The 27,220-nt window shown below is 45.1% G+C and overlaps 1 protein-coding gene across 1 annotated transcript in view; it reads left to right on the forward strand.

Annotated features, from left to right (window-relative positions):
• Nucleotides 1–27,220, forward strand: part of ZNF106 (zinc finger protein 106) — a 72,201-nt gene that overhangs the window by 12,762 nt on the left and 32,219 nt on the right. The window contains exons 2-7 of the mRNA XM_069951185.1: nt 11,493–11,575; nt 15,309–15,370; nt 18,469–18,663; nt 22,835–24,919; nt 25,756–26,338; nt 26,845–26,914. Coding sequence (XP_069807286.1) covers nt 11,522–11,575; nt 15,309–15,370; nt 18,469–18,663; nt 22,835–24,919; nt 25,756–26,338; nt 26,845–26,914 — 3,049 coding nt within the window. The 5' untranslated portion in view covers nt 11,493–11,521. The remainder of the gene's footprint in view (nt 1–11,492; nt 11,576–15,308; nt 15,371–18,468; nt 18,664–22,834; nt 24,920–25,755; nt 26,339–26,844; nt 26,915–27,220) is intronic.

Genomic DNA, 27,220 nt, shown 5'->3' on the forward strand with positions numbered 1-27,220 from the left:
CCAGGAGATTTTAAGAAACTGTTTAATTGGGTTTATTAGGCAAATATGCCATTATCTGCATTTAAAAAGACTTTCCCCAGTCCCCCTCCCTCATTCACTGCTCATTATCAGGAAATCTCGACTGTTTTACATTAGTCGAGCCCTGTCTGTGCTATGGAGAGGGAAGGGGGGAGGAGGGAGATTAGTTGGCAGCAGAGAGCAGAGAACAAAGGATTACACAGCAGGAAGGCTAAAAGCCAGTATTCAGAGGTCAGAGGAGATAGCCTGGTGATGTCGCTGTAAATTAAAGGGAACCAATCGCGCCCAAAATCACCCTAATGATAAGGAAACGAGCTGGCACATCACCCAGCACGCTTCCCAAACATCCCTCTGTACCCTCCGTGACCTCCTCTATTAGACCGTTTTCTTACTTTTATGATGTCCCACGCTGTATGTAAATGCCGGGCAAGAAGTCAAGGTGGGCGTATCTAGTCATGGTCCTGGGCGTGATTTCAGCGATTCCACCGCCCAGGACCATGACTAGATACGCCCACCGTGACTACTTGCCGGCATTTAGATACAGTGCGGGACATAATAAAAGTAAGAATACGGTCTAATAGAGGGGGGGCACAGAGGGTACAGGGGGATGTTTGGGAAGCCAGCACGTTTCCTTATCATTAGGGCGATTTTTGGCATGATTGTTTCCCTTTAACTCTTTGTTGTCCTGTTTTGGTGCCTCATCTCCCTCCACTCCTCCCCTCTTCATAGAAAACAATGAAGACAGGGGGGAGAGCTTCAAGGTGCTTTTTCATAATAAAAATGCATTTTTCGGCTTATAAACCCAATTACAAAGTTTCTTAAAATCGCCTGTACTATTGATTTCTGCAAAAAAAATTTAACGACCGTGACACTTTAAGACTCTTCTGAATTAGTGGAGTGGCACTGCAAAGCTGCATGCTTCTCTATGCTCGATCTGACGAATAGTGGGGGTCTTTGCACTCAGACCCTGATCGAAGTCTCTGTGACTCTGACATGTCAAGAGTTCTGTTAAGTGACACTGACTCTTAAATAGAGCTAAGATCGTCTACCATACTTTTGCAAAGCAGAAATGTGTTCGTGAAATAGATCAACCATAGTAACTAGCTGATTGGTCTATTAAAGTCAATGGGCGCATCTTGACAATGCCGCACTATATTTAAGAAGTCATTTGTAACAATATTCTGACATATAATTTGAGCATACCATAATAAGAATGGGGTCTGATCGTAGTTTTCCTTTAAAACAGACTAACCATATATACAGTGGTTATTATATATAACATGTGACCACTGACTCTGCATTAAAGGAGAACTCTGGGCAATTTAAAAAAAAAAATGACGGTAGGGTATGGTGGGAATATACTAATGAAGTGATACTTACCTGTCCCTTTGCCTCTGCAGAGCAGCACCACTGCTTATTGTCACCCTCTGGTCTACGGTATCTCCTGGATTTCTGTGTTGTCCCAACACCACAAGAGTGCAGGGGGACTGGGATGGGCAAGTATTACTACTTTATTATGTTCCCACCACCCCCTGCTCTTCCTGTTTTTTGTTTTTTTTTCCCCCTCTTTTTATCTTTGACCAGAGTACCTCTTTAATGACTAGTATGTTCAGTCTCCTAAAGGGAAACTGACAGCTTGGATATGCATATATGCGTGCTCCCGGCTACCTACTAAGTGGGCATCCCATAGGTTCCTTCCTCTTCACTGTGTGATCCCACATTTTCAGAAAACAGATCTTTATTTGGGGCTGACAATTGCTTTCAGTTTCTCTTTAAATATCATTAACATTGGCAACAGGGACTGATGTGCATGACGACAATCTCTGTACAGTTAGAGTTAGTGCTACAGGAAGCAACAGGAAATAAAATGAATCAAATCCATGCATTACGCTGTATCATATGGAGAAAAACATCACTTTAGCCGTTAACTGTTTGAGGAGGGAGATAAAGCAATGTCCACTCTTCAGAGCATACGGTAGGTTCATGTAACCTGTCCATGTATCTAGTGCACTATTTCGTAATCTGCCTATTTAGTGAAACTGGTGGGAACATTTCGAACCACTAGATGGCGTATAGAGAGAGATTTGCTGACAAAACAATCATTGTACACTAGGGGGCATTATACCACCATACAGATCCATCAGGGACAAAAAAAATACTTTATTAAATCATGTCAGCATATTCTTTTTTTCAGTTTCAGTGAAAACCTAGGACTCCTTATTGAATATTTTGACTTTATACACAAATGACCCTTGTGCTTTTACTAATGCCATATTATTATCAGGAGTCAACATTGATAATGCAGTGTGGCAGGGCTTGAATTGAATGTGACTTTCAAAATGTATCCGGGCTGTGTGTGGGGTGGTGGTGGTGGGGGTCTCACAGGGGAGCACTGATTTGCTTAAAAAAGAATCTGTCCATTGCAATTTACATTTAAAACTGCTTAAGCTGTTGGGTCAAGGAAGGAGATATGTGGTACCTTTCATATATCTGTGTCTGCTTGTGTAATGTGGAAACAAAAGTGACTGTACCATTAAGAGTAGCAAAAAAAAAAATTTTTGCAGAGATCCCGGAGGCAGGGTACTTTTTTCAAAATGCCACCTGGCTGCTGCACTCAGTGCCATTTTATTATGCACTGGAGGTGGGCCCAGCACCCCCAGTGAAAAGGTACTATTATGCGGAACGGTTCGATCCATGTAATAAATACAACGATCAGCCGATGGCAACGATCATCGGCTGATCGTTGATATAGGTAATGGTGCGTTTACACAGACAGTTTTATCTGACAGATTTTTTTACGCCAAAGCCAGGAATGGATAAAAAAAAAAGAGGAGAAATCTGTCTTTTCTTTATGACCTGTTCTTTGTTTATAGTCTGTTCCTGGTTTTGGCTTAAGGCCCTATTCCACGGAACGATTATCATCCGTATTCGGCTGATATCGGCCGCTAAGGACGATAATCGTCCTGTGCAATTGAGTGCAACAATTAGCCGACATCGTTCATGTTGAAAAACTTGTTGAAAAACAAGCGACTGATATAGCAGCGATCTGCTGCCGCCGCTCCTTTGAGTAGGAGTGTCGGCAGTAGACGCTGCTATATCCTATGGGCTGCCCGGACGATCAGCGATCCTCCGAGCAGCCCCCCCGCAGCTCCCCGCCGCCCCCATCCCGCACTCACCTGCTCGCTGCCGCCGCGTTGAATAGCGGTGGCAGCCAGTGGGGAACGAGGAGCAAACGAGCGCTAAGAGCGTTCGTTTGCTCCTCTAAACGACCCGTATAATAGGCCCTTTAAAAAATCTGTTAGATAAATCTGTCTGTGTAAACGCACCATTAGAACCTATAATAATTGGGCGCCGACCGTGCACCGCTACGTGTAATAGCGGTGCGCGACTGACTATTACCTATCCACGCTCCAGGGCTGTTCCTGCGCTCCGCTTCTCCCCGGGTCCCGCACGCTCTAGCTTCAGAGCAGCCTGTCAGCTGACAGGCCGCTCTGAAGCTAGAGCATGCGGCACTGGGGGAGAAGCGGACCGCAGGAGCAGCCCTGGACCATGGATAGGTAAAGTATATAGTTTAGGCAAGGGCTGCAAGGACATCGGTAACTATGTCCTTGCAGCCCTTGTTAAAAGATTATCAGCCCCTGTAATAGGACCAGTAAACGAGCGCCATTCTAGCAGATCGGCGCTAGTTTACAGGTATTATCGGGCCCTCATCGGCCCGTGTAATACCACCCTAACAGTATCCCCTTGGTGACACAGCCATGCTTTATTCTAATGGAGGTGCGTCACTGAAGGAAGGGGATATCATTTCACTGGGAACACCAGACCAGTGCATAGAACAGACCAGTGCACAAGGATAAAACAGCACCATTCGTGGGAACTGGACATCATTTTGAAAAAAGGACTGCGCAACCAGGATCTCCACACCAGCATTAACAAAGTAGTAAAAAGCTAAACCCCCAACGGTCAAAGAAAGGGGAGGAGCAAGTAGGTATTCCAGATGGCGGCAGTTCATGGGGACACCTTTTTGACACTTAACCGCAGGATCATTTTTCTACATCTTGGAAGCCCAGACATATATGAAAAGTATCATGTATCTGCTAGACCTAACAGCTGTCTAAGGCGGCGTTCCCACATTTACATTTGGAATGAAGCCAAATCGCACCCCAATTTTGCAACCAATAGCCACTTGATGTTGCTGAGGATAGCGGCAACATCACACTATTATTGGTGAAGAAATAGGGGCCTAGGATCGTAAAATGGCTACCAATCAGCCAGCAAACGAACACATGATCCAGCAATCCTTTCTACAGCCCTTCCCAACTGAAGCTTAAGCCATGTATAGATTGCAAAATTTGCATTAGGCTGGGTACACACTACGTTTTTGCAATCCGTTTTTTTTTTTCCATCCGTTTTTGCAAAAAAAAAAAAAAAAAACGATTTAAAAAACTGATGCATTTGTGTCCATCCGTTTTTCCATTGACTTCCATTATAAAAGAAACTGATCAAGACGCATCCATTTTTTCTTAACGTACACATAAGTAAGGTCAGCTACGTTTTTGTGTATGTTAAAGAATAAAAAGATGTGTTTTGATCCTTTTTTTAATTTTTTTTATAAGGAGGTCAATGGAAAAACGGATCAAAACTGAAGCACACAAATGCATCCGTTTTTTATCATTTTTTTTTTGTTGCAAAACGGATGAAAAAAAGGGATTGCAAAACCGTAGTGCCTTAGAAAACCCAGCCTTAGATGATGAAATGTGTTTAAAAATCTGCAAAAATCATTGACACACTTCAGTCCCGTACCCTGCTGCAGATGTTCTGTGTGCAAAGCCATAGAATTTCTTCTACGTGTGGTCCGACTCCTTATGTTGTGCCTCTCCACCCTGTGTAGCCCTTTTTACATGAAGTTAGTGTTTTGAGTGTTTTTTTGCTGGCTTGACCTTGCATCATTTTAGAAGTTCTTCTATCTCTCTTGAGGTCACCAGGGGGATTCCTTGCCAGGGAAGATTGTGACCAGTGAAAGTCTTTAGATTTTAGGAACAACTGCTCCTCTGAGTCGGTGGCGTTGCCTTTTTCCTTTCAGCTGTTGCTTTATATAGTTAGAGCATTACAGGCATAGATCAATGGGGAAAAAATAGCTTTGACATAAGGTCCTTTTTTGCATGCAGAAGGCATTGATAGTGGGAGTCTTTCTGGGATGTTTTACAGTAATTGTACAGCGTTGGGTCTGGAGGGAAATATGCTGTACTGGATGCTGAGGCCTTTTCTCTAGTATAGTCAATTCCTACTTCTACTTTACTACTAGCTTCTGTCCTGAGAAATCCCTTTATTAGGCTATGTTCAAACAATGGCCCCTGCATTACGTGTTCCTGCAGCTGATACTGCCATATCATATCATACTGCCACAGGAACATTGATTAAAGATGATGTCCGGCGAAAATTTTTATTAAACTGTTGTATTGCCCCCCAAAAGTTATACAAATCACCAATATACACTTATTACGGGAAATGCTTATTAAGTGCTTTTTTCCCTGCACTTACTACTGCATCAAGGCTTCACTGCCTCGATAACATGGTGATGTCACGACCCGACTCCCAGAGCTGTGTGGGGCTGTGGCTGCTGGAGAAGATGATGGCAGGGGGACACTGAGGGACACAGGGCACTGGAGGGACACTTGAGCATCCCTCTGCCATCATCCTCTTCAGCAGCCACAGCCTGCACAGCTCTGGGAGTCGGGTCGTGACATCACCATTTTATTCAGGAAGTGAAACCTTAATGCAGTAGTAAGTGCAGGGAAAAAACACTTTAAGCATTGCCCGTAATAAGTGTATATTGGTGATTTTTATAACTTTTGGGGGGCAATACAATAGTTTAATAAAAATTTTGGCTGAACTTCTCCTTTTAAAGGGGTTATCCAGCGCTACAAAAAACATGGCCACTTTTTCCCCTCTCTTGTCTCCAGATTGGGTGGGGTTTGGAACTCTGTTCCATTGAAGTAAATGGAGCTTAACCCTCAGAGGACCGGACCAATTAAAATTTTTGCATTTTCGTTTTTCCTCCTTGTGCTTAAAGGGGTACTCCGGGCAAAATTTATTTTTAATATGTTATTACAAAAGAAAAGTTATACAAATCCCTAATATACACTATTTATGGGAAATACACATATGGTGCTATTTTCTCTTAACTTAGGAGATCAGGCAGGCTCACTTCCTGTAAAAAAAAGGTGACGTCACGTCTCAAGTGCCGGGTCCAGCAGGGGGCACATGTATGCATCTATATAGATGTATCTCCCTCTCTGTGCTGGCTGATACTGACCCCGCTGTGGAGGCCCCTCCCCACAACTAGCTCACCCTGCTGCCCGGTCAGCTTTCCCCAACTAGCTCTGAGCCCACCCATCCTGTGCAGGAGCGCTCACCCGCCGCTTGTTCCTGGCAGGGTGAGCGCTCCTGTACCTGCCAATCCAGCCGCCCGTGCTCTGATCCGCCCGGTCCCTTGCAGGAGCGCTGACCTGCCGCCCGGTCGCGATGCTGTGAGCGTTCCTGCACCTCCGTATGCAACAACCTGTCCCCTCTCAGATACCCACAGCGCAGGTGCGGGCGTCCGGGTGAGCGCTGAGGCACAGTGGGGCACAGAGGCTGTCCTCGCTTCGCTCCTGCTCCTGCGCTGTGGGTATCTGAGAGGGGACAGGTTGATGCATACGGAGGTGCAGGAACGCTCACAGCACCGCGACCGGGTGGCAGGTGAGCGCTCCTGCAAGGGACCGGGCGGATCAGAGCACGGGCGTCTGGATGGGCAGGTACAGGAGCGCTCGCCCTGCCAGGAACAAGCGGCGGGTGAGCGCTCCTGCACAGGACGGGTGGGCTCAGAGCTAGTTGGGGGAACGCTGACCGGGCGGCAGGGTGAGCTAGTTGTGGGGAGGGGCCTTCACAGCGGGGTCAGTATCAACTCGGCTTTCTCAGCTCCCATTGGCTGAGCAACTGCAAGCCATCTGAGTCCATGTCACTTGCTTATCTTCCCTAGTGACATGACTCACTCACACACTCACTGAGTCCACTCAGCAGCAGGAGAGAGTATGAGGGGAGGGGGGAGCTGCCTATGTGCCAGGAATCTGTCACGAGGGAAGATAAGCAAGTGACATGGGGGACTTCTAGTATAAGTGCACTGATCTCTCATTGCGATCTATGCTGCATAGTAATACAGCATAGATCGATGAGATAGGCACTCGATAAGCAACCCAATGCTGAGCCGGGATCAGCACCATTACGGCGCAGACCCCGGCCGGGTGAAGACACGGGATTGCACCTCCGGGATAGCGATCTCCACCACTAGACACCAGGGAACGGCTGCATCAGGTAATCGGATCCAATTACCTTATTAGCGGGCACGGCGGTCGGACTGTGCCCGCTAATAGCAGCGGCTACATGTACCACCCGGGGCCGCGCTCTGAACACCAGTGGGCGACCCTAGACGTACAGGTATGTCCAGGGTCGCCTAGGGGTTAAAGGGGTTATCCAGCGCTACAAAAACATGGCTACTTTTCCCCCTCTCTTGTCTCCAGTTCAGGTTTGGTTTGTAATTAAGCTCCATTTACTTCAATGGAACTGAGTTTGAAACCCCACCCAATCTGGAGACAAGAGAGGGGGAAAAATGGCCATGTTTTTGTAGCGCTAGATAACCCCTTTAATTGCAAACCACACTTGAACTGGAGACGCGAGGGAGAAAAGTGGCCATCTTTTTGTAGCGCTAGATAACCCCTTTAAATACAACAAACGGCTGTTGGGCACAGGGCTGCAAGTTTAAAAGTTGTTTTTTTAGGACAATACCTGCATCACCTGCCAAACGGACCCCGGGACAGATCTTGAATTAAAAGCAGCTATCCGAAGGTACAAGGGGGGGGGGCAGATTGTGGGTACAGAGTCAATTTAATTAACCCAGCCACTGAGGCACAATTTCAATTTTTTTCCAAAATCGCAAATTCGCACTTCACACAGTGTGGACAGTGCAGCCTGTAGGGTGTTTGAATAAGTAAGAGTTTAGCAGCCTAAGTCCAAAAAAGCCTCTCTGTCAGGCCTTTGTCCTAGTGTAGCTAAGGTGGAGGAAAGGGGAGACGAGAGAACGCTGCTCCGCCTTGACACACGGCCTGCTAAACCTTGTCCTGAAAGTGTGCTCAACATAAATCAGCTGACTGTGTGTAAAGCAGCTGCAGTGATGTGGTGACCTGTGACCTCTGCAGGTCATAGCTTGTCTTGACCTGTGTGTGCCCACCCTTATAGGCCATATTACCTGACCATACTTGTAACAATATGCTGTTTTCTCCATATAAAAAGCAATGTAAAGTTGCGCCTTTTGTCAAAGGGAACAAATTGAAGCAACATGTGAAACCAGTAAATTGAGTAGACAACTGCAGCTTGCTGTGGAATATGCGGGTGCGATGGGGATGGGCTGGTAAGGGAGAGCAGCGGCGGGAGGAACGAGGGAGGGAACCTTCCCCCACACTAGGAGAGAGTCTACAGTGGCATGCCGGCATTTGGGCCCGGCATGTTCGCTTTATAAGACGCACTGAGTTTGCGTCTTATAAAGCAAAAAATACGGTATATCTTTTACCCTGATCCTTTGTCAGAACCAACTTGGTGTTTTCCAATAACTGCAGCACAGCAGAATGCTGAGAAAAGTACATTTAATTACCACTGTCTATGATTCGGGAGGGGACACAAGGACAGTCACTCTTGCCAGGCCCCCATCCCGCCAGTCTTTGACACCCTAACTGCAGTGTGCTAAAGTGAACAGAATGACTACACTTCTCTCGTTCCCTATGCGGACCTAAGGACCTGACAAACTCCTTTTCAATTTGTTTTGTGGACTGTGTTTATTATCCATATCATATGAAATATATTATCATGTATACATGTATCATGTATCATGTATAGTCACATGTGTGACTGTATTGTGTGTGTCAGGTCGGTAATTTGTAGCTTATTTAGTACATTATCAATGTCTCACTGCTTCTGTCCGCAATGGTCTTTCTGATATCCAATCATCGGTGCCCTATGTATTTATAGTGCCGGTTCATAAGCAGTGTAATGTAGATAGGTCAGCTGGCTTTTAGCCTTCCTGTAATAGTGTATTATTACTCTTATACATGCTGAAAACTGGCAGTATAATTTTAGATGGGTGTCTTATACGTTATATGCAAGCTGTAAGGATCTTATGATCAGTTGATCAAGTTTGTCATTCGTGAATGTTAAATGCATCAGAAATTTTCTTTCTGCAAATATTAGATCATTGTAACAACTCTTAAGACCCCCACTGATCCACAGGCGAGCACAGCACCCTCTTCAGAGCGTACCCCTTAGAGTACATTCACACTGAGGAAAACAGGCTGAGATTACGAGCGGAAGCCCGCCGTGAACTCTGCTCGGAATCTCGCCTGCCTCAGTGTCTCAATGTAATGAATAGCGCCTCTCTGCTCAAAGAATTGACATGTCAATTCTTCGACTGGAGGCACGCAACAGATTACATTGAGACACTGAGGCAGGCGGGAATCTGAGCGGAGTCTGCGGCAGGCATTCTGCTCGAAATCTCAGCCTGTTTTCCTTTAAGGGGATAACCGTGGATAACTTGTTGTGGATTTTGTCACTCAAAGAATAAACCTGTTCATTCTTTGGCATGACGGCGGAGTCTGCCTGACCATAGAATGGAGTCTATGGGATCGGCGGAGAGTGAGGCGGAAGTGTGCGGGGACGAGTGGCAAGTTATCCGCGTGATTTCGGTAGTTTGCACATACCCTCACAAAAAAGCTGCAAAGTTGAAGATAAAGCCTGCCAGGGACTTGTTTACATTAGCTGTCTCGGAACGGGGGGGGGGGGAGAGGAAAAAAAGGCTTACACGTAGATTTTTGTGTCTTCAGCAGAAAGGATCAGCTCAGAACGGAGAAGAAGTAGATAAGATACTGTATTTTCCGGCATATAAGGCGACTGGGCGTATGACCACCCCTGACTTTTAATAAGATTGTCAGGGGTTCCCCTTATACACCAGAAAATGTTAACTGCAGCTAAATTTAACCTCACCTAGGGCCCGTTCCCGACCTCCGCGTGCCTCCCGTACCATTTCCAGCACAGGCAATGTGACATACACTACCTGAGACTGAGATCGCCGAACCTCCCCCAGGCAGAGACTCTCGACTGCCAGGAGAGCTTTGGGAGAATGAGAGAGGCATCGGTAAATTCTGGCGCCTCTCTTATTCTCCCAAAGTTCTCCCAGCAGCCGAGCGTCTCTGAGACTCTTCGATAAGACGCTCGGCTGCCCGGGAGAGGTTCGGCGATCTCCGGCACAGGTAGTGTACGTCACACTGCCTGCGCCGGGAACAGTACAGGAGGCGCGCGGAGGTCAGGAATGGGCCCTAGGTGAGTTAACTGTTTTTATTTATTTTTTTTTATAGTGGTTGCCCTATACAGTGGGGATGGGGCCTTTTTTGAGCCCCCCCCCCCTCCGTATGGGGCACCATACCCGGCTTATAAGACAACCCCCGACTTTTTCAGATTTTTCAGGCTTGAGAAGTCGTCTTATACGCTGAAAAATATGGTAAGTATGGAGAGAATTGTTAGTTTCACCATGGGCAGCAGCATTTAAAAAGGTAATGTTTGAGTGGAATACCTCTTTAGGGTGGGTTCACAACTTACCGTATCTGCTGCATATTCCTTGCCTGTCATTTTCAATGAGGATACACACTCGCAGCGGGATTGACATCCCACTGCGAGTATGTAAATGACTGCCCCTTAACCCCTGCCAGTCAGAGCATGCGAGTATGTATTTTCATTGAAGATTACAGGCATCATATCCGCAGCGGATTTCGCTGCAGACTCGCAGCGTGAAGTCCGCTGCGCATACGATCCGTGTGAACCCACCCCTAAAGAGGATCTGTCAACTCTCCTTTCATTGTATAGAGAATGCAAGTATTTTGTAAGACAATGTTGGAGTAACTGTGTTATGCTGCAGCTTTGTTATTCCTACTAGCTGTCAACACTTTTAGTGACAAAGGGAAGTGTCCTTTTACAGTCAGTCACACAGATTGGTAACGCATTGTTGTCAGTTTACTCATAAGTTCCCAATAACAGGGAAGATACTCCAGCAATGTTGTTTCATGGCATATATATTTGTTAAACGTAAATATTGAGTGAGTAATACACAATAATACAGATTAAAATAGAAAAAAAAGCTCAGTTTGTCTGTGCCGTTTTCTCAATTTGATTTATTTTTTTCTTCAGTTTTCTTCAGTTTTTTAATATGCAGATTCGGTCTTCTGAATTATTGAATGTGATATCCAGCCTAGCTATGCCTGGGCCTGGAAGCTTCATTAATGTTGTGTGATTAACATTTTCTTTGGCGCAGCAGGCATCCTTCTAATGGCACAATATAAGATCATTCTTGTTGTTTTGTTTTTATGCTAATTGTTTACCTGTTTATGCTTTGACAGATATGGCTTGAGTTCTCTAAGCAGACACAATGGTGCGGGAACGAAAATGCATCTTGTGCGAAATTGTATACAGTTCCAAAAAGGTAAATTGTTAAAATCTCTTAGAAATTAGGCAGAAACTGCTCTTAAAAACATTAGGTGAAACGTAAAGTGTCACTGTCGTAAAAAAAACTTTTTGGGCAGAAATCAATAGTCCAGGCAATTTTAAGAAACTTTGTAAATGGGTTTATTAGGCAAATATGCCATTATCTGCATTCAAAAAGACTTTTCACAGGTCCCTCCCCTCCCTTCCCCTCTCTCATCCACTGCTCATTATCAGGAAATCTCGACTGCTCTACATCAGTCGGGCCCTGTTAGTTCTATGGAGAAGGGAGATTAGTCAGCAGCAGAGAACAAAGGATTACACAGTGGGAGCTGCGTAAAAGCCGGTATTGAGAGGTCAGTGATGACTTCAGAGGAGATAGCCAGCCAAGTTATGTAGCTGTAAATTAAAGGAGAAGTCCGGCCAAAACTATTTTTTAATATGTTATTACTTATGGAAAGTTAGACAAATTTCTAATGTACATTAATTATGGGAAATGCACATATAGGGCTATTTCCCTTAATTTAGTAGATCAGGGAGACTACAGATTCTCTGAAATACTGTGACGTCACGAACTGGGGGTGTAATTCCAATGGAGTGTCCAGCAGGGGCGCACTATATATAGAAGTCAATGGTACTCATTGACTTATATATATATATATATATATATATATATAAGTCAATGAGTACCATTGACTTCTATATATAGTGCGCCCCTGCTGGACACTTCATTGGAATTACAATGGATGTGTATGTAAATGTAATGTACAGTATGTTTTTGATTGAATACATTTATAGAATACTTTGGGGAGCAAGTGTTCTGTACTCATAGTATGTTCAGATAATGGGGGAGTAGTACCAGTACCTGCTGAACCACCGCTCTCCGCCGCCCGCCCGCCACTACACTGAACTACTACTCCCATCAACTACTCATAGTGTGAGCAGGTGATGGGAGGAGTAGCTGGGTTATCGCTATCACATCGCCGCCATCCTGCCCCCTCCGCTCTCCCTCCTCCTTCTTCCGGGATCCGGCAAACTTTCCCCTATCCCGGCTGACTCCCCCTGCCTGGCCGCCGCTCTCCAATCACACATACCGGCTCCCGGTGCTTCCTGGTGTCCCCGGTCGGCAGTGTGGGAGAGGGGAAGCACCGGGAGCCGGTATGTGTGATTGGAGAGCGGCGGCCAGGCGGGGGGAGTCCGCCATGAGATAGGGGGAAGTTTGCTGGATCCCGGGGGGAGGGGAGGGGGCATGATGGCTCCTGTGTGATGAGTGGCTCCCCATGCGCCTGGCGGCGGCGATGTGATAGCGATAACCCAGCTACTACTCCCATCACCTGCTCACACTATGAGCAGTTGATGAGAGTAGTAGTTCAGTGTAGTACAGTGCGACGGCGGCAGTTCGGCAGGTACTGGTACTACTCCCCCATTATCTGCTCATACTATGAGCAAATGATGGAGCAGTAGTACAGTGTGTATCTATGGCAGCAGCACCGAGCAAGGAGGGAGGGGGGAGGCAGATGGCACTTCTCTCCCTCCCTGCTCAGTGCCCCCCAAATGTACTGATTGAATACATTTATGGAATACTTTGGCGAGCAAGTGTCCTTGCTCCCCAAAGTATTCCATAAATGTATTCAATCAAAAACCTACTGTATATTACATTTACATACACATCCATTGTAATTCCAATTGAGTGTCCAGCAGGGGTGCACTATATATAGAAGTCAATGGTACTCATTGACTTATATATATATAGTGCGCCCCCTGCTGGACACTCCGTTTTAATTACACCCCTGGTTCGTGACGTCACAGTATTTCAGAGAATCTGAAGTCTCCCTGATCTACAAAATTAAGGGAAATAGCCCTATATGTGCATTTCCCATAATTAATGTACATTAGAAACTTGTCTAAGTTTCCATAAGTAATAACATATTAAAAAATAGTTTTGGCCGGAGTTGTCCTTTTAACTTTGTTGTCCTGTTTTGGTGCCTCATCTCCCTCCACCCCTCCCCTCTGCATAGAGAACAATGAAGACAGGAGGGAGAGCTTCAAACTGCTTTTTCGTGATAAAAATGCATTTTTTGGCTAATAAACCCAATTACAAAGTTTCTTAAAATCGCCTGTACTAAACGACAGTGACACTTTAAGCTTTACGATCATTTATAAAGAATTTGACGTGTCAGAAGTTTTGATTGGTTGAATTTTCAGCACTGATCTCTAGTTACATCTGGGAGGAGTGCATGGCTGAGTTCAATTGGGTTAGTTGCAGGAGAAGTGCATAGGAGTGTGCTTTACTCCCCATCTTGCAGGGCCCATCTCTTGCAATGAGACGGATTGAGCTGGGGAGTAAATCGGGCTATCGGGCACTTATCTCGGCTGTATCTAGAGATCACCACTGAGACCCCAACTGATTAGTCTTGTCTAGTCTGAGAAGTCTTGACATGCCGTGTGATGTGAAAAGTTTTTAAAAATAAGTCATACATTGCATCTCAATGAACAATTGATTCAAGCTGAAAATCTGTACGGATGAAAATTGTAGATACCATTAAGTTACATAATCTGCAAATGTATCAGAGCTGATCTCCTTGCACATTTGTTCACCTATTACTTGTTAATTGGAAAACTAAAAAAAGACACATACACACATTACAGTAGCACTATGCTTTGCACCAATCTGTGTGGGGTAGGGGTGGATTTTTGATCCCTGTGCCTCGTGGCAGACTGCAAAAAAAACGGAAACCAGATTATTTGCACAAAAATCTGCTCCTTTTTTATCTGATGTGGTGTGACCAGCAGTTGTAAATCATGGTGAAAATCTAAGCGTATGCCTCACTGGTGCAGGGCAGAGATATGAGCCCCTATTACATGATCTGCTAGATCAGTGCTCTCTTACAGAGCCAATTGCACAGCTATATGTATCAAGTCTTTTGCTTAACCAGTCATCAGCCGTTGGCCGCGCATCGCTTTTACATGTAGCAATGCGTAGTCGGCAGCTGATAATTTTTTAGCCATATGCCTGCCAGGAGGTGTGCCGCGCCGCTCCCCATCCGCCCCAGCCTGTCCGCTCTGCTCCCCGTCCACCCCAAGGCTGTATGCCTGCCGGGAGGTGTGCCGCTCTGCTCCCCGTCCGCCCCGCTGCCTTCTGCCTGCTGGGGAGGCGTTCCACTCTGCTCCACCGTCAGCCCTGCCGCCATATGCCTGTTGGGACGGTGTGCCGCTCTGCTCCCCTATCCACCTCCGCCGCCATATGCCTGCCGGGAGTTCCCATCCGCCGCCATATGCATGCCGGGGACGTGTGCCGCTCTGCTCCCCCGTCCGCTTTAAGCAAATTTAAGCAAATCCCTGGATTCTTTCATTTCACTGCAACATATGTAAGACTGGCGTATAGTACCCGTGTATGTACCCAGTGGTGATTATTATAGATGCAAGTTGAGCGTGCTTGAGTCTGATTTTCATTTGTATACTGGTGCCAGAAGAAGTTGAATGCAGGCCTAGGAAGTCCAGGAAAACATGGATACAGCCATAAACTTTATCCATGTTTTCCCAGACTCCCTAGGGCTGCATCCATCTAGTTCAGTTGCCGGTATTCAAGCATGCTCGAGTTGTGCTCCTCTCTCGTGATTATGAAATTAGCTGTAGATCTGCTAAACAAAAGCGCCTTACACGTTTCTATTGAGAGTTACTTTTCTATGATATGTACTGCTTAGTTATTCTATTTTAAATTTTCTCTTATGCAGGAAATGGATGAACACATGCGTAGCATGCTTCATCACCGGGAGCTGGAGAACTTACAGGGCAGGTAATATGCATAGAACAAGTGGAGAATCTTGAAAATCTCTTACTTTACTTGGGTTTTAAATTCCTCCGATCTCACACCATTTCATGTATGTTGGTGCGCAGATCTGTTGTGACTTGTACTAAAGAGGCGTGAAATAGCTAGCGCCTATATGTTGGAAATCTGTGACATTCTTCCATTGGCAGAACAGCTGGCACTTATTATACTCCATGCCCCCAAGAAAGTTCTTTCGTGCATTGGTTCACGGCCTTGAAATATCCACTCAACTGTTCAACTCTTCATCCTACACACGATCTCCAAATATAAAGGCACAAGTCATTTGCTGAAGATCATTACTTTTCAAAGGGTTGTTAAATTCTCAGATACCGGGACATAAAAGGATTTCCTGATCCATCTACAAGATTATGTCCGAGTCTTTGTAGGGGAATTTACCAACTCAGAGTATCAAAGTTGTGCAAGTTTTTTTTTTTTTAGTAAGCCCTGGTTGTACCAAAAAAGTATTGGGGCAGAGTGGAGCTTTGCTACTTTGCACCGGTGGAGGAAATGAGAAATTTAAATGCATTATTTCTTATAACTTTAGGTATTCTAGGAGATAGGGGGTCCCACCTATGAGACCTTTACCAATCATGGCTGTTCATACAACTGCTGGCAGACATATTTATTTGGGTAGGCTCAGCTGCAGTTCCCAGCTCAATGTATGGCCATGGTGCCACTGTGCAGGGGAGGGAAAAAAGTGAATAGCTTACACCGCTGGAGCCCCTTCATTCTCCAGATGATAAACTAGCTATATACCATCACTTTATGGACCAGGCACACCAGTTTTAGGCTATGTTCATTTAGAAATGTGAACGAAATATGCGCATGCTGGGGCCAAGGAAAAAAGTGAAAAAACACCCTGTTCTTACCTAGATCTTTATCAAACTTTTACAGGCGATAAATTTCAATAGCAAAATCTGTCTTGTAATGTACACATTCACTGCTGGAGAAAGTTACAGTGACGTAGTTATTAAACGTAGCTGGTTGTTCCTAATTATTAGTTCCACCACTCATGAGTCAACCCCAGCCTAATGTGTGAGTGTGGGGTGAACCTTGGGGACTGTTCAGTCCAGACAGGATGCACGGTACGTGGGGATGGGCATACGGGAAGAAGTCCTCTTAATGAAGATGGAGGGAGAGGAGGTTGGAGGTGTGAGCTGCCCCCCCAAAAAATATATTTTTAATCGTCACGGACAGTTCTTTTCCTTTCTAAACTGATTATTTTTTTCTCCTTGCCTCTTATACGATATTAAAGGAGAAGTCCGGCGAAAATTTGTATTTAGTATAAAGTAGTGTATAAAGTAGTAGTAGTATAAAGTAGTAAAGTATAAAGTAGTGTATTTAGGCACAACTCTGACAGCGTCCAAATCTACCGCAGCTCCACAGAAGACCACAACAACAGCCAAAGTGTTCTACCAGGACCAGGGAGAAGAAACAAACTTCTGTACAACCGTAGAAGAACTACAAGTCTCAGATGGACATGCCGATCGCACTCAGTGGGATGCGACAAACTACCGTATTACCAGACTATATAGGCTAGAACATATGTCTTTAATGGTGGCAATGGGTTTCACCCCTTAAATGCAGAGGGGCCTTTTTCAGGGTCTTAAAGTGCTTAAAAAGGCCCCTCTGCATTTAGGGGCTGAAACGCGTTGCCGCCATTAAAGTCATCTGTTTTAGCCTGTATGGTCTGGTAATACGGTCATTTGTCGCATCCCACTGGGTGCGATCGGCATGTCTGTCGGAGACTTGTGGTTCTTCTACCTGCCCCCGTTGTACAGAAGTTTGTTTGTTCTCCCTGGTCCTTGGTCCTGGTAGAACACTTTGGTGGCTACTGTTTTAACCATTTAACCTCCCATGTTTTTTTTTTTTTTTTCCCGTTTTCGGGGAAGAAACATTTGCTATGTAGTTCTTATACTTCTGATAGGAAATGTTAGGATAAGTCAATACTATCCCTATAGCTGCTGTTCATGTCAGGATACAGTCTCCATAGACATTGGGGGATGTCCGGTTACAGCCAGGCTGTCTCCATAGACATTGGGGATGTCAGCATACAGTCCGGCTGTCTCCATAGAGATTGGGTGATGTCTGGGTACAGTCTGGCTGTCTCAATCGACATTGGATGATGTCCGATTACAGCCAGGCTGTCTCCATAAACATTGGGGGTGTCAGGATTCAGTCCGGCTGTCTCCATAGACATTGGAGGATGTCAGGCTGTCTCCGTAGACATTGGACATTAATGGATCCTGCTCAGAACTTCCACATGTGATAAAAGCATTCCTGTATATGTGGCCAGCTTTAGGATATGTGTACACAGAAGTGACAGTATGAATACCCTTGGTCTTGAGGCTGCTGTAAGTCTATGCACAGATGTAGCTACCATTTGTGCTCCAGCAGCTGTTATTGCCCACACACTATATTAGCCTCCTGCAGCATAATGCAGTGTTTGTTGGAGTGACACTCGGTGTGTTGGATACTGAGCAGTCACTTTCATCATATGCTGTACAGTTTCTGAATTCCCAACTTACTTTTCAGCTGTCTTGGGTCTAGTTACTGCCATGTGATTGGCTGCCGTCCCACCCCCTATACCCTTTCTGAACTTGTGGGCTGTACGTGTGGTGCTAGAAATAAAAGTGAAGAGTGTGACAAACGCGGCTCACAGCAGCTGACACCATGCCTGGGCTTCAGGGCTGGGGTAGCTAGCTCTGTAAGCCCACCTCCCCCTGCCTAGCCTCCCTTCCTCTATGCTGTGTGTCCCCTGTGGGCAAGATTTTTAGTACAACAATTTAAGAAGACCATTTTTATTTTATTTTTTTTTGAAGTTTTGCCTCTTAATTGTTGGAGAAAAATCTATCGGAACTATTTCTTTACTTGCTAAACCCGAAACCACACGGTGAAACATTGAATCAGACTCCGAGGAAACTTTTCTCTGTGCCAGAAGGTTTCTCAGAGCTATAGCAATTATTTAAGGAGACCCTGCCCTTAGAGAAGACACAGCATAGCCTGCATTTGTCAGCAATGCCTGTCGGAGGAATTGAGTGTCCCCCTTCTGCCTCTCTCCCCAGAGACTGCAGCCATGAATGCCGGGTCTGCAGGGTGACGGTGGTGGGCCTCTCAACTTACGCCAAGCACATCTCAAGCCAGCTTCATAAAGATAATGTTGATGCCCAGGAAAAGGAAGAAGAGAAGGAGGAGGCTGAGGAAGAATACTTTGACAAGGAACTCATACACTTGATTAACAAAAGGAAGGAACAAAGCCGGTAAGTTGCTTAATACTTGTTATTGTTTTGTTAATACAGCTGTAATGCAGTGGGTAATAGAATATAACCTTAAATGAACATGGTATGGTATGCATTTTTAAATGGTGCAGTACCAGAAGAGAATACTATATTTTTATATTTTATATAAGGCTGGGTTCACACTACGGTTTTTTTTTTTTCCGTTCTTTTGCCAAAAATGCATTGCCAAAAGATAGTGTGAACCCAGCCTAAGTGCACATTCATTGATTAGTGAGCAGAGATGTGTCACAAGGAGTAACCTTGCTTGACCTCTGATGTTATATAGACTTTATTCACCCACCTCTGTCTTTTCATGTTATATGAGTAAGCAAAACTTTTCATTTATAAATTGCATTAATCTCCAAGCTGATTTGATACATGAATGTGATGAATATATTACAGTACAGTTGTGAGCCAAGTAGGGTCACTGGACCAAAGGCAGTCCCGGCATATAGTCGGGCGCAGGTATTCAGTCTTAATAGTATATGAAGGTCATCAATGGGTGGCCGAGATGAACCATCCCTGATTCGCGAGATGGTTACAGAAGAGATCCTATTGGTGCTGTCCATTTTTCAAAACGCTGCCTGGTTCCCATGCTCTGTGCTGGGTTCTCCCTGAGGCTGCTCTAGCCATTGGAGGCTGGCCCAGCGCCCCCCAGTGTGATAAAATCCCCTCCCTCCCTTTTGTTATGTGAATTTTTGGTTTAGGTAAATAGGTGAAAACATCATGTAAATTTGTTATAACTACAAGCTTACCAGAAGAGATGAGAGAATTGGTCGGATTTCACTGTTCGCCATTTGAAGCTGCGTAACATTATTAAAAAATGTATTCATTTCTCTTCTAAGGCTAAGTTCCCATCACGATTTTGATATTCGTTTAATGTATGCGTTCTATGAAAAAAAAAAAAATAGTATGGTAAAAACGGATGCTTTTTGACATACCTTTTGATCTGTTTTCCATCGACTTACATTTTTTAAAAAAAGGATCAGTTTTTGGTTTTTTTACCACTTTTTTTGTATGTTTTCCAAAATGGATACAGTGAGACTGATTGCAATATTGTGATGTGAACCTAGGCTTAAAGAGGACCTGTCACCCCCCCGTGCCGGGGTGACAGGCTCCCGACCCCCCGTTAGAGCCCCCTATACTCACATGATCCCGCCGGGTCCCGCTTCCTGAGCCGCTCGGGTCACGGAGATATCAGCGCCCGAAGCCCGGCGCGCGCGCTGACGGGAGCGTCCAAGGCCCATAGAAAATTACGGCGCATCGGACTCCCCATTCATTCTCTATGAGCGTCGGACTCTCCTGTCAGCGCGTGCGCCGGGCTTCGGGCGCTGGTATCTCCGTGACCCGACCGGCTCAGGAAGCGGGATCACGTGAGTATAGGGGGCTCTAACGGGGGGTCGGGAGCCTGTCACCCCGGCACGAGGGGGTGACAGGTCTCCTTTAAAGGGCATCGGGTAGTGGGTTAGGTGAACAGGTTGGCTATTGCATTATTATTTTTATGTTGGGATGCTGCAGCGATATCAAATAATTTAAGTTTTGTTAATAAGTAAATTAGGACATGTGGGTCACAAGTAGGGCTGGGCGATATTGACCTAAATCATTATCGCGGTTAATCGTACATGTAGCCGCGGTAACGATAACTGAACGATAATTATGACACGCCCCTTAGGTAAGCCACACCCTTCTGCAAGCCACACCCACTTAACCGTGCCAACCTGGGGATATTTTGTTTTAATAGAGTAAAAAAAAAGTAACTCACTGAGCAGCAACACAAGGATGAGCCATTTAGTCTATTGTCATTATTTGTTATTATAATTAGGGGGTCTCAGAGAACCTGGACATGTATATACAGGTATACAGCTACAATAGGACATGTATATACGGGTATACAGCAATGTACAAAGTACAGGACGTGTATATACAGGTATAGCACTATGTACTACATAGCTGTATACCTGTGTATGCATGTCCTGTAGTGCGTACATCGCTGTATACCAGTATATACACATCCTGTAGTGTGTATAGCTGTATACCCATATATACACGTCCTGTAGTGGCAGTATTATATATGTATGTACACACTACAAGACGTGTATACACAGGTATACAGCTATGCAGGTTCTACATTAAAAACACATGCACACTCAGCTAAGCTGAGCATTCATGTGTCTAATGGTGCGTTTACACAGGCAAATTTAACTGACAGATCTTTGAAGCCAAAGCCAGGAACAGACTATAAACAAGGATCAGGTCATGGTCATAAAGCAAAGCCTGAGATTTCTCCTCTTTTTAAATCCATTCCTGGCTTTGGCTTCCAAAATCTGTCAGATAAATCTCTCTGTGTAAATACACCCTTAGAGGATCACAAAAGACAGCTGGGGGTGGAGCAGGGGCATAGCTAGGATTCATGACACCCCATAGTAAAAAAAAAAATACATGGGGCCCCATGAATTTTGTATGAGCCCCCCAACCTCTGGCAGCACATCAAATAGAAGAGGGGGCAGCTGAAGCGGGGGCAAGGGGGACTGCAATTAGAACTGGGGCAGGGTGGCAGCAGCTGGGGGTGATCTGGGCAGAAGGGGGGTCAGAAGCTGGGGGTGATCTGGGCAGAAAGGGGGGCAGAAGCTGGGGGTGATCTGGGCAGAAGGGGGGGCAGAAGATGGGGGTGATCTGGGCAGAAGGGGGGGCAGAAGATGGGGGTGATCTGGGCAGAAGGGGGGGCAGAAGATGGGGGTGATCTGGGCAGAAGGAGGGGGCAGAGGCTGGGGGTGGTCTAGGCAGAGGGGGGGGCAGAAGCTGGGGGTGATCTGGGCAGAAGGGGGGGTAGAAGCTGGGGGAGATCTAGACAGAAGGGGGGGGGGTAGAAGCTGGGGGAGATCTAGACAGAAGGGGGGGGCAGAAGCTGGGGGAGATCTAGGCAGAAGGGGGGGGCAGAAGCTGGGGGAGATCTAGGCAGAAGGGGGGGCAGAAGCTGGGGGAGATCTAGGCAGAAGGGGGGGCAGAAGCTGGGGGAGATCTAGGCAGAAGGGGGGGCAGAAGCTGGGGGAGATCTGGGCAGAAGCTGGGGGAGATCTAGGCAGAAGGGGGGGCAGAAGGGGCAAGGGTGATATAAACTGTATCTTCTCCCTTGTCACTAGGGAGAAGATACAGCACTGGCACACACTTGGCCCTCACGGCTGCCACCTCCTCTCCTCCCTCTCTTGGGAGCGGGGAGCTGAGGGGGCGGAGGAGAAATACCGCAAATACCGCCCTGGCAAAGTTGAGGTCGGTTTACCGACGCCAGGGACGGTATCGGTATTTTCACGGTATACCGCCCAGCCCTAGTCATAAGAGTCTGTACCCTTTAGTGAACTGATCCACCTCCAGTTGGCTAGTCCCCTGCAAAAAGGACCACCTGTAATGCAATGAACACTCTCAGTAACTAAGTTTCTTTAATATGAACAAAACACCTCGGCACACAAACTTAATAAAGGTCGGTGTCCTCTGTCCTATTAGATTCTATCACCAGGTTAGGGTTGCCCAACCTGCCACTAGATTCCCTTTAATGTGTAACTCTGGCTTGAAATAAACTTTCAACATACCAGACAGACATCCAAGGAGGGAACTCAGCAGTATCCAAGAAATCTTCAGAAGAGCTTTATTGCATATCCTGGTATGGGATAAATGGGATATCCAGGATATGTAATGAAGCTTATGGATGCTGCTGAGTTCCCTCCTTGGATATTTATCTGCTGATAATTGGGATTGCCAGCCACTCAATTACCATGGCTGTCTACTAGGATCTGATCCCAGGGTGCTGCCGGACTTTTTTTGTTTCTTTTAACATACAGACAGGACAGAAGTTCTGTGGGGTCAGTGTCCCAAGACCCGCATCAATTACTGAAATACTGAGCGAATGTTGTTTTTTCTTGTTTGCTCAAAATGGGCCCCATAAAATGTCCACAAGCCCAGCGAGGAAGGACAGTGGTCAGCCGATTGCTTCTTCCTATTTATTTTACTGATTCATGGTGGTCTCGGGAACCGGCCTCCAACTTAAAATACCAGCATGGTGTCAAAATACTACATCTACTCTTCACCTATACAAATGCAAAGAAATTAGATTTGTATCATTATTACTATTATAATATTTTAAAATTTATCATTTATTTAGGCACGAGGAAGCCCGTAACTCTGTAAAAGAACAACAATCTGATCAATATCAAAGGAGGAGAGAAGACCGTCTTTCATTTCAAGAGGCAGGCCAGCAAGAGTGGCACCGAAACCCATCTGATCAGAACTGGCAGTGGCAAAATAACTGCTTCACTAATTCCAGACAGAGTTTTTTACATCCTGCTTTAGGCCACAATTCTAATAGACATCTCGGTAATGCAAGGGGAAGATCTGGTTGGCATCTAAACAGTCCTTCAAATCGACATTTAATGCACGTCAATGTTGGAGGCACTTGGCATTCAAATGCAGGGGGGGCAACCAGCTGGCACCAAAGAAGCACAAGTCGAAATTTCCATTGGCTTCAAGAAGGCAATGGAAATTTTCCCAATCAGCATCCTAGAAACTGTAGTGGAAACTGGCAGTCTAATTCGTACAATGGTAACCAGTGGAACTTTGGTGGTAATACCGATGCTTTTCCTCAAGGAAGAAACAGACCACCAAGACACAGCGACACTGTTCAGGAAAATGATCCAAGGTGGAATACAAAAAATTGTGCACCCAGCTCTTTTTGTAAAGAAAAATTCAAATGGAAAAAAGTTGATAGTAATACCAGCAATAGCACACCTTTACCAAACTCTAGTTCAACACCTGCAAAGAATACAGATAGCTCAAAAGACAAAGAGAGCTTGGCAAAGTCTAACGTAAACATGTCAAAAAGTGTAGAAGACTTTACTAGTGATAAACACATAGAAGACAACTTTTTGGGGTTTAAAATGTCAGATAACTTAGACTTGTCATCCAAAACAAAATCTACACAATGCTCTGAGAAGAGCAATAACCCTTTAAGAGAAAAACCCCATCGATGGTCTCCTTACCCATCACAAAAAGTCTCAGAGAGTCAACCAGCAACTTCACAGTCTATTGACAAAGATATGGCTGATCAGTCAAAGGAGAACAAGAGTGAAGATCCAAAGACAGACCAAATACCGGGAGCCACAAATGTGCCTGATTTCTCTCCTGAACAGTCAGAAGGAAAGACAACCGACTGTGGTGAATTAAAGAGCTACCGCATGCCTTCGCTAAAGTCCCCGCTACGCCACACATCTGATATAAAAGCTTCAACTCTGAAAAGAGATCAGAAGAACCCTTTAAAAGGTGTGAAACTGAACTCTTCAGCCCCGTTTGCGGAGAGACAGAATCGATTAAATGCTCTTAATTTAGAAACAATTCGGTCCAATTCTTACATATCCAAGTTGCGAAGTGCATCAAAGAATGCAAAGACTAATCAAGAGACCCAAGATAGCGGCAAAAAAGAACCAGTTGAAACGCTTAGTGAGGTACTGCGAAAGGCCAAGGAGATGCTACGTAGTAGCCAAGCAATACAGAGTCCATACGTGCAGTCGATGAGTGATACTCCTAACAATGAGAACATCTCAAGTGCAGAGACCTCTAAAAATTCCGTTCAGGCCGTCATTTCCTTTGACGACACCTTAGAAGATTTGAGTGATGATGACTTGTTTAGTTGTGGGGAAAAAATAGCCACTGCTGAAGAGTCCCACAACTCTTATATAAAACAGGAGAGAGATGAAGAACCAAAAACTAGCGAACATTCTCCCTCTAGTAGTAGTTCTATCCCTTTCACAGACTTACATGCCAATTCTTACAACAACCCCGAGTCTCACGATGGTGAAACTAACCAAAATTCTCATCCCTGTCAAGGCTATCATGATACTGACACCTTAGAAAATGTTTCCGATCTTGAACTACAAAAAGGTGCTACACATTCGGCCAATACAATCTTACCAGAGTTAAGCAAGCTGGGACTTCCTGTTTCCCTACAGAGAGATCTAACTAGACACATTAGTTCACGAAGCAAATCCGGAACACATCTCCCTGAACCCAACCTCAATAGTGCGCGACGCATCCGAAATGTAAGCGGTCATCGAAGAAGTGAGACTGACAAGGATTCAGGTCTGAAACCAACCCTAAGGCAAATTCTGAATGCTTCGAGAAGGAATATAAATTGGGAGCAGGTCATCCAGCACGTGACCAAGAAGAAGCAGGAACTAGGCAAGGGTTTGCCCAGGTTTGTCTATAGGTGTCAGCTGTAACATATGTATGAGTGCATACAATACAAAGCAAGGAAGAATGGGGATTTTTGAAATGACATAGTAACAAAGAGATCTGTAGATGTGTGTATTGCACTTCTAGATATATGGTCTTCAGCTTCAGGCCAATGAGGTTGCCAGTACTGCAGAAAAGCTCACTGATGGCTGAAGATACATTATATTTATGTTGTCCTTACCATTAGTCTCTAGTTTACACTGGCCTCCTGACATTGTATGTATTGCACTCTGCCCTGCATGCAAGCATTTATTTAGGTTATATTGTTTTTTTCATCTGGGAGCAGAAGGACAACAAAAATGGAGCAGATAGATCCAATGCCAAGTCCAGCAGAACCCATTGACTTAATGGGATCAGTTGGGTTTTCAGCTTGGTGTCCGTTATTTTACTGGATTTGATCCGACAAAAGAATGCTGCATTTTTTCCTGTGTTTTGGACAACATAGATATGAACTAAGTAATAAGTACTACTTCTAAAGTAAACCGTGATGTTATCGTTTCCTCCTTCTAGTGACATCCTCTATACCAGGTCGGGCAGTGATTTTCTATCACACCCGACCCCTATTACTACCTACATCCTCTGTTGTCATTCAGGAGAGCCCCATATACTATATATTCATTGCTGAACCCACCACAAGTGATGGGTATGTCCGACAAAAGTATGAGGTCCATAGGGACCTTGAGGGAGTGGCAGATGTAAACATATAGGATCCTCCATCAATGCAGTGTTGAATTTTTATTTATGTTATCATGTTTTGAAAAACTGTACGTTCATTTTATTTTTCTCTTCCTTGTTTAGATTTGGTATAGAAATGGTAGCACAGGTTCAAAGTGAACAGGAAGGTCTTGACTTTGATGAAGAATCAGACTTGGGGATTGAAAGTTTCCATTGGGAAACCATCACTGCAAGTCCAATGGGTTCATCACGGAAGCGGAGCCTCTCGGAAAGCAGTGTTGTTGTGGAGAAGGCCTCTGTTTTTGCCGTATTTAACAGCCATAGCACAGAGTCATGTGGTGAACGAAGCAGTCCATCTCCGCATGCGGCACAAGCAACTACTGGACAAGAAGGGTCCTCGAATGTCAAACATCCTCAAAAGCAGAATGAGGGGCAAGGCAGTCTCAAGAGATCATCTTCTTCAGTGGATACTACAGCTCTTTTTAACTCAGTATTTTCTGAAACCTCACAAAGTCAGAGGAGCAGTGTGAAAACCTGTGCAGCCTCAGGCGGCTTGCGAACGTGTCAGAGCGCTAGTGAAGATGTGGTTCTCAGTGCTGCTGCATTTTTAGACGCCAGTAATGCTGATGGAGCTACCGACAGCTGTACATCTGGCACTGAACAATATGATGGTCCGGGAGTTGGAAAGAAAAGAAGGGCCACTGGGGTATGTTTCCTGTTCTAGAATATTTTTAATTTTGCTTACAGAGCTTGACATGACACAGTTTGCACCATAGAAAAAACCCTTATATATGATTTAATTGACATTTACCATTTTTCTATTTTGGACTCTTTTGCATTAGGCTCTACAAGGGGGTTGTCCCTATGATATAGGTGATCTCCCAATTAGTGGTTAGTCTAACTGGAGAGAAGAGTGGTGCTGTCTCTGGAAGAAAGTAGCCATGTTTTTGTAGCGCTGAACAACCCCTTTAACTCCAGTCCTTAAGGCTCACTAAACAGGTCATGTTTTGAGGATTTCCTTAGTATTTCAAAGGTGATCTAACTATAGTCAGTGCATCAGGTATCACCACCGGTGGTGTTTTTATGGGATATCCTCAAAACATGACCTATTAGTGGCTCTTGATGAGTGGAGTTGAAACACTGGTTTAAACTTTTTGTTGTCTGATGTACATGGTTCATAATATTTTTTTTTTATTTATTTTGCCTTTTAAGGATGGCTCCTGTCCTGAAACCTCAAACCTTGAAAGAAACACAAAAAGAAGAAAGCTACGTGGAAGGAAAGGTAACATTAAAGGGGTTTTCTGACCTAAATCTTCTTATGGTCTATCCACAGAGTTAGGGATAAGACCTGACCAATGGGGGTGCTGGATATAGTGGTTGGACCTTCTTGAGAATAGGACTTCAGAGAATTCCATTAGAATGAACCAGTGGGCAAGTATGTGTATTGCTGCTCCATTCATTGACTATGGAACTTACGAAGATAGGCGAGTACAGTGCTCTGCTACCTGAGGATGTGGGGCCCTAACTGATCAAAACTTTAAACATATCTCTGTAACATGTTAAAAGTTTTTCAAATGACAGGAACACG

The sequence above is a fragment of the Dendropsophus ebraccatus genome, chromosome 13 (genome assembly GCF_027789765.1).
Source record: "Dendropsophus ebraccatus isolate aDenEbr1 chromosome 13, aDenEbr1.pat, whole genome shotgun sequence".
NCBI lineage: Eukaryota > Metazoa > Chordata > Amphibia > Anura > Hylidae > Dendropsophus > Dendropsophus ebraccatus.